Source organism: Diabrotica virgifera, chromosome 3 (genome assembly GCF_917563875.1).
Source record: "Diabrotica virgifera virgifera chromosome 3, PGI_DIABVI_V3a".
In the NCBI taxonomy this organism is placed as follows: Eukaryota; Metazoa; Arthropoda; class Insecta; order Coleoptera; family Chrysomelidae; genus Diabrotica; species Diabrotica virgifera.
In genome coordinates, this window is record NC_065445.1 from 170,701,982 (window position 1) to 170,714,653 (window position 12,672).

The 12,672-nt window shown below is 31.2% G+C and overlaps 1 protein-coding gene across 1 annotated transcript in view; it reads left to right on the forward strand.

The window, feature by feature from the left end:
• Positions 1 to 2,007: 2,007 nt before the first annotated feature.
• Positions 2,008 to 12,672, forward strand: part of LOC114336200 (uncharacterized) — a 56,671-nt gene continuing 46,006 nt past the window's right edge. Inside the window, exon 1 of the mRNA XM_028286532.2 lies at positions 2,008 to 2,085. Within this exon, the coding sequence (XP_028142333.1) occupies positions 2,046 to 2,085 (40 nt within the window). The 5' untranslated portion in view covers positions 2,008 to 2,045. The remainder of the gene's footprint in view (positions 2,086 to 12,672) is intronic.

Sequence of the window (12,672 nt, forward strand, 5' to 3'; positions counted from 1 at the left end):
AACTTTCAAAAAATCGAAAAACTGCAATTTTTAAACCCGAATAACTTTTGATTAAAAAATAAAATAGCAGTTCTGCTTAGCGCCTTTGAAAGTTCAAGTCAAATTATGTCGGTTTTGATTATTTGCATTGCTAAAAATTTATTGTGTTATTGTTAAACAAAGCTACAAACAACTAGTGCGTGAGTGATGTTTCTATGATTTCTCATTTAAAATCGAACGAGTAGGTAGAATAGGTACTAGTGCAATCAAGACTATTTCTACGTTACATGCGTTAAAACGCATGTAAAAGCACGGGAAACCCTACGTGTTTATAGCTTTGTTAAACAATAAAAAAATAAATTTTTACCAACGCAAATAATCAAAACCGATATAATTTGACTTAAACTTTCAAATGCGGTAAGCAGACTTGCTATTTTATTTTTTAATCAAAAGTTATTCGGGTTCAAAAATTGCAATTTTTCGATTTTTTTAAAGTTCAACCGCGTTTATCTCGAAAACTGTGCATCCTACGAAAAAACTTGTAGAAATATTTTTTACTTAAAATGGCCCAAAAAATACAAAATATTGTTTTGTTTTGCCAAAAATCGCTGTTATTTGATTCCTCAAGTTCTTGGTCTATAACAATCTTATCGACATCCGGATCAACTGTTACCCAAAAAATTCGTGTTCTACGGGTCAAAATACATAAAAAAAACTTGAGTAAGTCCATCTGAATTAACGAGGCCGTTGTACCCCCCCTGGCGACAGGACTAAAACGGCATTCCGATGCATCTGGATGATTAGTCTTCATTTAATTCCCACTTTAAATATTTAAAAATCGTTTTCTGAAAAATTCTGCTTTTTGAAGTTGCGTCATTCTTCTTCCAGACCGGCGAATTTGTCCTCAAACAACTACTTGGACCATTTCTAGAAAGATTATAAATAGTTTTAATAGCATAGGAATATTAAGACCTCGTATTAATAAAAAAATAAATTGATGGAAAAGTAAGCCTAAGGTTTTGATTTTGTTTTATCCCTATTAGCATTTGAGATTCTGGTCAAGTTTGGAGCGCCGTAAAACCTAGATAAATGAATAAAATAAACAACTTTCTAGTAGAAATTGTTCGTTGAAAAAACACTCTACAAAATTGATGTCATTTTATTGTAAAATGAACTGAAAAAAAGTTTCACCCTCCAAAAGGAGACTTGTTATAAAATTTTCAATTACTTTTGTTTATAACTTTTTTGTTGGACACATGACGATAACAAGTTATACAAATAAAATTATAGAAAATTTAATTTGCTACATTTTATTTTTAATCAAATTTTCCGTAGGGTGTCTAGTTTACGAGATACAGCGCGAAAACCCGTTGCACCCCTTTTCCAAGATGGCAGCCGGGGGACAAGGGTGGCGACCCCACAAACTTGAACTTAAGCTTCTACTGACCCCCTACATATTAAAAAAAATACGTCCTCTAAAAAATGCAACCCTAAATGTAACATTTCAATGGACTCTAATAATTATTATCCCATGGGATGTAGGTGTCAAATTTATAAAATATTTATGTTTAAAGATGCAACCAACTTCCATTTAAAATAAAACTAAAATAAAAAATCGTAAAACTTACGGGGCACCAGTTTGTCTGAATATCTGTCTTTTTTTTCGAAAATATCAAATATTGATATTTTGATGGTTCATGTTTTGTTGAAAGATTGAAGACCTCCCCGTATACAACCAACTAACGAGATGGAAAGAATATATTGATATTAAATAAAACAAAAAACAATTTAAGTAATTTTTAATTCCTACTCTTCTTTTCGAAGCAAGCTCAATTATAGTGTGGGATGGTACTGGTTTAGAGACGTACAAAAATTGATAACTAATTATCCCACGATAGCATGGAGAATCGCAACGTAGAGATTCAATAAAAAAACTCTTATTAATGTAACACATGAATTCGATAAGATCATATTTTAGTAATAAAATATTTAAGTACTTATTGTTGTTAGCATGTATATAATTCAGTTTTGTGTTGAAATCCAATGCACTTAGTTCAACTGTAAATATGAAATTAATATTTGTACTCTTATTTGTACTGACACTTGGTAAGACAATTATTAAATAAATTATTGGTTTTAATTTTTTAATCGGTTTTTAGTTTATTTGGCCCCAAGCTGATATTTTTTACATTCCAAACGTGTGGCACTCGGGATTAGTTTTTTACTCAGCTGTTTTAAAATTTCAAACTAATAGTCCAGGTTAATAAGGATTTTCTCGGGACACTCAAAGATCCAGGTAGCTGACTAAGTTTTTAGTAATTGTAGACCTATAGGAAGAAAAGCTCCCTGTTTCCTGCCTAGAGTTCGCGTCCGTTTTTTAATTATTAACAATTTAGTGCGAAAACCGCGATTTTTTCGATTTTTTTCACTCCAATGAAAAACTAAATAGTTGACATCAAATTACAAAATTCAGTTTTTAGAACATTGAAAAACCTTCAAAATGCCGATTTTTTAAAAGTTAAAATTTAATTTGTTGCTACGCAAACTGAAAAATAAGTGAAAATCGTTATTTGTTAATAACTTTTACTAAAACTAACTTAGAACTTTAGTGTTTTACCCAAAGTTGGACATTGGGGTACTTAACAAACCCTCAAAATTTGAGACCGATCCATTAATTAGTTTAAGAGTTATTCTATTTGTTCTTCCCAGAGACCTTTATTTTGCAATAAGATAAGACAGAAAATAATGAAGATAGTGCAATTCTGAGTATGCCAAATGAAAGTAGAAGAGTTATAGTTTTAAAATGTATTAAAAAAGAAAAAGAATAATTAACATAGTCAAAAATCTTAATGCCAAATTTTTAAAATTTTGTAATTTATAAACTTATTTTTAATTCACAGCTAATTTGTTTATAATAATTAAGGAATCTCATTAATGCCATTTTAAAGAATGGGATTTGTATTTTTTCTTAAAAAATTTTCACAAACATTATACCTTCACAGCACCCTCTACGATTTTTCAAAAATGTAGTGCAAACGATTACTAGGGGGAATCTACAAATCCAGCGAGTTAAAATATTGAAAAAGCAATTTCAAACGAAAATAATTTGCTGTATCTCCGGATCAAATCAATGGATTTTGATATTTCTTTTTTTAATTGGTATATAATTTTTACGTACATTACAAATATGCAATTTATTTATAAATTTATTAATTAATAAACAGTCTAATTTGTTTAAACAATTGTTGAAAAATTATTTTTTTTACAAAAATCTATTTGTTTAATCATAGTATCATTAATGATCACAGAAAAAGTTAAACTACACTTTAATAAATAAATGATTTTCATTAGATAATTATTTATTGAAGATAATTTATTTATTAAAGTATAACTTAACTTTTTCTATGATTAATAGAGATATTATGATTAAAATTATAGATTTTTGGGAAAAATTATTTTTTCAAAAATTGTTTAAACAAATTAGACTGTTTATTAATTAATAAATGTCTAGACAAATTGCATATTTGTAATGTACACAAAAATTACATACAAATTAAAAAAAGAACGATTAAAATACAGGGTGTAACAAAAATACAGGTCATAAATTTAATCACATATTTTGGGACCAAAAATAGTTCGATTGAACCTAACTTACCTTAGTACAAATGTGCACATTAAAAAAGTTACAGCCCTTTGAAGTTACAAAATGAAAATCGATTTTTTCCAATATATCGAAAACTATTAGAGATCTTTTAATGAAAATAGACGTGTGGCATTCTTATGGTAGTAGTATCTTAAGAAAAAATTTTAGTGAAATTTGGACACCCCATAAAAATTTTATGGGGGTTTTGTTCCTTTAAACCCCCCAAACTTTTGTGTACGTTCCAATTTAATTATTATTGTAGTACTATTAGTTAAACACAATATTTTAAAAACTTTTTTGCCTCTTAGTACTTTTTCGAAAAGTCAGTTTTTATCGAGATATTTTGCATATTTTTCAAATCCACCACATATTTTTGTATATGGCCAAGTACGATTATGGAGACTTGGTAATAATATGAAAATCTATTTATGATTTACATTTTTAGGTATATTTTGAACCATATTAAAAAAGAAGTAATATCTCGATAAAAGTGCCTTCTCGGAAAAATACAAAGAGGCAAAAAAGTTTTAAAAACACTGTGTTTAACTAATGGTACCACAGTAAAAATTTAATTGGAACATACACAAACATTTGGGGGGTTTAAAGGAACAAAATCCCCATAAAATTTTTATGTTAACATATTAAAAAAGAAGCCGCAACTCGATAAAAACTGCCTTATCGAAAAAATACTAAGAGGCAAAAAAGTTTTAGAAATATTGAATTTAACTAATGGTACCACAATATTAATTTAATTAAAACGTACACAAAAGTTTGGGGGGGTTTAAGGGACCACAACCCCCATAAAATTTTTATGTGGATTTGTCGGCTCCCAGCTCCCCAACAATAAAAAAAGTCGGATTTACTTTTCTGAATATTTTATATTTTTTTGTTTTTCCACGACTAGTCACCAATTAAACTACATTTTTAAAAATTTGTGTATAAATATAAAAAATACCAGCTTTTCTATTATGTAAAATGACTTTTTCTATGGATGCTATACAATGTGCAACTTCTCTCACTACTTACATACATTCAAAACGAACAATTTCTCAGGGTGTGAGAAAAGTCGGCCATTGCAGTGAGAAATATTTTTTCTCACGGGTTCCATACGTAGAATCGCGGTTTCCATGGTAACATGCACAATACAAACTAAAATATTTTTGTCAAATAAAATGTGTCAAATCAAAACTTACCAAAAATTACCTTTCAAAACTGTTCAAATATAACTGGTAACTATAATTTTAAATAAATAAAAGTATATAAATATTAAGAATATACCTATGTAGATACCTACATATGTGTATAATATGTATTGTATTTCAATTTTGGCAAATAATCTACATAATAATAGCATCTAAATTATTTAATTTTGAAGATTAAACTCGTGACAAAAACGCATCCATAGAAAAAGTACAGTGTACAACACGTGAGAAAACGACATATTTCTCCCTCTCTGCGCTCGTGATAAATATGTCTTTTTTCTCTCTTGTTGTACAATATACTATTTTCTACAGACAATATTTTTAAAGTTATTCTAAATGTTTTTAAAAACTACAAAATTTCACAAATTTCGCATTAGGATTTTTGACTATATTAGATAATCTTTTATCGTTTTTAGTACATTTTGATAGCATCGGTTTTCTACTTTCATTTGGCATACTCAGAATTGCCCTGTCTTTATTATGTTCTGTCTTATGTTATTGTAAAATAAAGGTCTCTGGGAAAAACAATTAGAATAACTCTTAAACTAATTATTAATGGATCAGTCTCAAATTTTGAGGGTTTGTTAAGTACCCCAATACCCAACTTTGGGTGAAACACTAAACTTCTAAGGTTTTAGTAAAGTCAGTTTTAGTAAAATTTATTAACAAATAACGAAATTCACTAATTTTGCAGTTTGCGCAGCATCAAATTAACTTTTTTACTTTCAAAAATTGGCATTTTGTGTTCTAAAAAATTAAATTTTGTAATTTTATGTCAACTATTTAGCTTTTGAATGGGGTGCAAAAAATCCAAAAAATCGCGATTTTTGCACTAAATTGTTAATAATTAAAAAACGGACGCGAATTCTAGGCAGGAAACAGGTAGGTTTTCATCCTATAGGTATACAATAACTAAAAAAGTAGTCAGCTACCTGGATCTTTGAGTGTTCCGAACATGGTCTATTTCTAGCTTATTACCCTGGTCTATAATGGTTTACTACTTACATACAATGTATTTACAGCTGATTGCATGAATATTATGTAGCATGATTCCTTTTTCTATAAGTACGTATTTCTTTTTATTCTTTTTACCTGGCCAGCTATACACTACCTTTTGGTTTACTTATTTAGGTACCTTTATCGTACTTATCTATTTTTTATTTCTTTTGATTTTATTTGTCATCATAACTTCCTAAACCGTCATCGTAGGATTTCTAACGTAATCTTCTTCTTCTTCTTCGCGCGACTAGGATTACTCCTGTTTGTCTGCCTCTTATTCTGTTTCAGTTGTTGTTAACGTAATCTTCAAACCAAAATATTATATCAAAGTTTATCTATCTATCTAATTAGCCTTTTTCGGTCCGTCTTTTGACGTAGGCCTCCCCAATCCTTTTTCATTCTTCTCTGTCTCTCGCTACAGTAAAGTTATTCACCTGGAGCAGAGGTTCTAAATATCATTATTTGTGGTGGTACATAAACACACAAAAGCAGCCAAAATCAGCACCACTATTATAGTTAACTAGATTACCTAGCTAGGTAGGTATTTCAGTTAGGTGGTACCAAAAATACTGAAAAAGTATTTTGTGGTATATGACTCAAATACATTGGACTCACTGACCTAGAGCTTACGTGCTTTTTGATATCATCTGTCCATCGGGCCTTCCTCTGCTTCGTTCATATTCCCACGGTCTTCAATTTATAAGAATTTTCAAATCTACGAGGAAAAATTTTCTGTAGATTTCCTATTTCCTTCAGAGCTCATTGGTACCTCGGGCGAAAAACATTGGATATTTTATTCATCCATGTTTTAATTCACATCTTTTTCATATATTCCGATGACGGATCAATTGTAAAGGGTTTTTATCCAGATATTTTTACTTTGGTGGTTAGCATGTAGATTCTAAGATTGCACTGATGATGATCGGTCAACCGATCGAAAACTAGTTCTGTCTTTGATGTAGCCCTGTATAAGGATTTTAACAAATATACCTTTTATAAAGGATTTTATGGTTTTATGTATAAGAATTTTGTTCCACCGTTCTTATTTTTGTCTTAAAGTGTGTCCGGAAAATCCTCCATTTCAACTTTGCAACTTCTTGTCTAACATCCCTAACTTTGATTTTCTCTCTTATCCACTCGTTTCTCTTTTTATCCATTAGTCTTATGTTAAACATTTGCCTTTCCATTGCTTTTTGTGGTTTTATGACTTTGTCCATGTCTGCTTTTATAAACGTCCACCTTTGGAACCATAAGTGAAAACAGGGAGTATGCAGTGATTGTATTGGTCTTAAGATATTGTGAATATCTTTTGTTTTTAAGAATGTAGCTTAGTTTGCTGAATGCCGCCCATGCCAGTCTAACTCGTCTTTTGATCTCTGCTGTTTGGTTTTCCATATTAAGTTTTATAATTGGATCCAGATATATACAGTGCGGTGAAATAAGTGTTACCCCCCCCCCCCGTTAACTTGTTTATTTTAAGAATATAAGCAAGACGCTCGGACAGAACGATTTTTAAACTAATCATAGTATATTATAGCATCAACGTTTGGAACTTTACCCGATCCCTCTTCAGGTGACAGGCATAACTTTGATTTTTTTAAATTGTAAAGTACATCATGTGACACCTCATTTAACAGCTTTTGAAATACTGATTACAAAAATAAATAATACTTTAATCCTTTTAGAGAGCGTAGGCGCAAAATTTCGGTCAAACTCTTTTTAAACGCATTTATTTTTTTCGAATCCTGAGAAAACTAATAAGTATTTTTGAAAAATTTAAACGCAGAATGAAAGATTATATTATTACCGAGGGCTGACAGTCACATGGAATAAACAAGAAGTTTCTTTTGAATGATATCTTTGAAATAAAAAATCACACTAAATTTTCTCTTTTTTTTTCACCACTGTGACTTAATACAATAAACATTATAGGAGTTCTCAGGGACTTTGGACCATCGAGAATACTGTAATATTTCATTCTGGGTTTAAATTTTTCAAAAATATTTATTAGTTTTTTCAGGATTCGAAAAAACATGATTGCATTTAGAAATAATTCGACCGAAATTTTGCGACTACGCTCGCAAATAGGATTAAAGTACTATACATTTTTGAAATAAGTATTTTAAGAGCTTTTAAATGAGGTGTCACATGATGTACTTTCCTATTTAAAAAAATCAAAGTTATGGCTCTCACCTGAACAGGGATCGCGTAAAGTTCGAAACGTTGGTGCTATAATATACTATGGTTAGTTTAAAAATCGACCTATCCGAGCGTTTTGTTTATATTCTTAAAATAATCAAGTTATCAGGGGGGGGGGGTAACAGTTATTCAACCGCACACCGCACTGTATAATCGTGAACTTGTTCTATTTCATTTTATCCGATCTTCATTGTGATGTCCTCATCTGTAGTTGTTATGAGTTTGGTCTTGCTGTAATTCATATTAAAACCTATCTTTCCAGCTTATATCCAGTTCTCTCCTTATTTCAAACAATTCTTCTTTTATATTATTTGTGTTCCTTCATATACTTTAATTATTGTTTTGGCTTCCTTATATATATTGGCCATTAGGTCTGTATGTCTGTGGTCAATTCTACTGTTAGTCAAATAACTTTTCACTGCCCAATGTTCGACACTGTCGAAAGCCTTTTCAAAATCTATGAACGCTATACCGGGTGGTGAATCGTCAAACGGGCCATAGGAAACTCAATGGAAAATTCTAAATTATTGAATTCCTGCTTTCCTAATTATTTTACATCAAAAGTCATAAGAAACTATTTGTAGAGAATTTAAATCTCTAATAAAAAAATTGAAATCGGTATATAGAGGAATGTGGTATTCAGTTGCTCATTCTACAAGGATTTTCATACTTAATAAATGGTCACTTGGATGATGGATTATATTATCAAAAGTAGTCAAGTTTTTGTCTTTGCTTATTTAGACACTGTTAGAAAACTGTTACTTCTTTTTATGATTCTGAAGTATTTTCCTCGTAGAATTTTATGTCTTAGAAATTACTGTTTTTTTATTTTTTGATCATTGCTAGATTAATTTGGTTATTGCTAACAATATAAGTTTACTTTTATGATTATACACCTATTAGGATTTTGTTGTATACATACTTATCGAATGCTAATCGTGCTATCATTATTTTTGTGACAAAAGTTTCTTAAATTAAAAATTAATGAAATAAAACTAATTATCATGGTATAAGGTTATCATGCGTGCATTAACGCAGCTCAAAAATATGATAAACAGAAGAGCATAAAGTTAAATATCTTCTTTTTTTTTGTGCCGTGCTTGTTTTCAAGCGTTGGCTATCGTCGTATTAACAAGCTGATGAAATGTTTCTAGGTTGGCAGCTATGTGAAACAATTCCTCGACGGTTCGACCTGTCAATTGTCTAATGTTACGCAGCCAGGACAGTTGTTTTCTTCCAACCCAGCGTTTTCCGTCGATTTTGCCCTGAATGATCAACCGGAGTAAGCGATATTTATGTCCTTTCATTATATGATCGAAGTAATGAACCTTTTTCATTTTTATGATGATCAATTCTCGCTCTTTATACATGGTCTCCAGCATCCATTTCGTTTATGGGATTCTGAATATGCGACAGTAACATCACAGCTTGAACGCTTTTAATTTGTTAAGATTCTGTATTTTTGTTATCCAAGTTTCACATCCATTGAAGAAAACGGACCAGACATAGCATTTCAATGATAGACTTCTACTTCACAATACAGAACGCCAGTTAATAAACATTTTTTGTGCAAGTTCTATCCTGGTCGAAATTTCCTCATCACTTTCAACCCTGCAGTCAATCCAGCTACCCAGATATCTAAAGTGTTCCACCCTTTCCAGGATTTTGTTATCTAATTTTACTACTGAGTCTTCGATATTTATTTTTCTGACCACCATCCATTTTGTTTTCTTTGCGTTGATTGTTAAGCCCTTTACAGTACATTCGTTGGCTACAGCGTTTAACAGGGTTTGAAGGTATTCTAAACTCTTTGCCACTATGGCGGTATCATCTGCGTATCTGCTGTTATTAATGATTTCACCACCGATTTTGACACCTTCGCGATGCGACGATTATTTAACGCTTCATCAAAAACTGGTTCAGTGTATTGAACAATGTCGGTGACATAACAGATCCTGTCTGACACCACGCTTAAACGTAAACACGTAGCATTTAAAAAAAGTCTCTATTATTTTTTTTTATAACTTTAAATCTTTAACATACGTCGGTACTGAGTGTGTCATATCGCTTTGAAATCATTTTTACTTTGATAACTTTTAGACGTCCAACATATTTCCGTCCAGGGTAAGGACGATAGAAAAGTTCAATCTTAGAAATCGCAAGAAATAAATTTGACCCTTGTAGGACCAACTATTTATCAGAAACAGCGAGGAACAAGGGGGGGGGGGTCAATAAAATAACACTTTTACAAATAAAAAATTATTCCTAGACGATAATGGAACAGTTAAATGATAAAAATTTATAAGTACTCGGGGTTTTCGGCTTCAGTGGAATTGGCATCATCATATACGAAGCAACGAAGCACTAAAAAGCCTAAAACCTACTAGGAATTTTGTGCAGTAAAATAAATCGTCATGCAACTTTTTGCATTCGATTCGAAAGAGTGTCAGCCAATTTTGTGAACTAAAATGATCTCTCGCAAATCTTTTTGTGCATAAGTAAAAATACATTTTCAAAGTGCATCTCCAAGAGATAGAAGATGAAAAATTTAGAACTCAGGAAATATTGACGGAAATGAGTTCAATTTTTATACTTGGGGGTTTTGGAGGTCACTGATCATGAATTTTGTGACGGCAATGTTCTCTGAGGTACCTGCTGTCCAAGGTGTAACTCGTCGCCTGGGACGATCGAATAATTCGCGAAACGATCGAATTCGCGAAATGAAGATTGAATCGAAAAACTGAAAAATACGTGTTCAATATTTTTCAAAACTCTATCTAATGACACTAAACACGACCCCACACTCCAACCCCTGGAGGTGGAGTGGGGGTAGCTTTAAAATCTTAAATGAAAACCCCCATTTGTTATTGCAGTTTGGATTTTTTACGTAAAAATAAGCAACTTTTATTCGAGACACTTTTTTCAATTGTGAATAGATGGCGCTATAATCGAAAAAAAAAATTTATCGTGATACCATACGTAAGAAATGGTCTAATATCCCGAGAAATACACTTCCAAATAAAAAATCAAGAAATACGTGTTTAATATTTTTTAAGAACCTCTCGAATAACATCAAACACGACCCTCCACTTCACGCCCTGGAAGCGGGGTGGGGGTAACTTTAAAATCAAATAGGAATTCCCATGTTTTATTGCAGGTTTGGATTCCTCATGAAAGAATAAGTAACATTTATTGGAAACATTTTTTAAAATTGTTGATAGATGACGCTAATAAATAGTGTTTTTCCGATTACAGCGCCATCTATCCATAATTCGAAAAAATGTTTTGAATAAAAGTTACTTATTTTTACGTAAGGAATCCAAATGTGAAATAAAAAAGGGGCTCCTATTTTTAAGTTTTTTTATTTTTAAGTTTTAAAATTTTAAAGTTACCCTTTAGACTTACCTTTATTAAATATTTTTCTTCTCATCTGCGATAATTTGTTCTGCTTAACCAAATACTAATTTCAAATTCTAATGGGGAAATAAGCCACAATTTTACTTGAAAAATGATTTTATTGACATTTCAACTTACACTTCGGACGTCGTTGTCAAAATACAAAATATTTTATATTTTGATAAAGACGTCCGAAGTGAAAGTCAAAACGTCAATAAAATATTGTTTCAAGTTAAATTGTGGCTTATTTCCCAATTAGAATAGTGAATTATATAAATTCCACAAATAAATAGCTTCATGTTGTTCTGAAGATATTTCCTTGTGGCATTTTTATGATCAACTATTTAGATGGGAAATAAGCCACAAATAAATTGAAAAAAATAATTTTATTAACGTTTCGAAGCCCAAATCAGATTTCGTTGTCAAAATACAAAATACTACTAAATTAAACAAAAATGTTGTTTCTAAGTAAAAAAATTCTTCTAATAATTTATTTAATCTGACTCATTTCTATTGGCACTTCAGACGTATATTATACATTTTAAAGTAGAAGACAATAAAATGATATCGCCAATATTTATGAGTTGCGTTCCTGGGACGACTTTACTAAAAGATAGTTCATTCGATTATATGAAATCAATCCCAACTCAAGAATATCTAAAACTTAACCTAACGATGAACAAGAAAGAACAAATAACTGCATTTATAACATACCTTGTGAATGCGAACCATTTTATTTAGGTGAAACATCAAGACCATTAAACGTCAGAATAAGTGAACATCAGTCTTATATTAAAAATAGAGAAATTGATAGAACACGCAAGGTCAAAGGCGTTAGCCTTCAATAGAAAAACGATATTTTTGGAAAAGTGGTGATTTATTTCCCAACGTAATCTCCTTTTAGCTAGATAAACTTGGCCCAACGATGCTTCATCTTCTTTAACCCGACTGAAAAATACATTTCTCGAGGTTTGCAAAGTATGCTTCCGTGGCGGTGATGACCTCCTCATTCGACTTAAATTTCTGCTTGGCGAGTGACTTTTTCAAGTTTTAAAACAAAAATAAGTCGCACAGGATAAAATCTGGAGAATACGGTGGATGGGACAGCAGTTTCTAGTCCAACTCGACCAATTTGGTCATGGCGAAGATGATAGCCAGTGCGTTGTCATGATGGAAGAGTACTTTTTTCTTTCCCGATTAATGCTGTTTTTTTCTGCAATTAGGCGCCGTATCGGCCCAATGCGGGATAGTTAA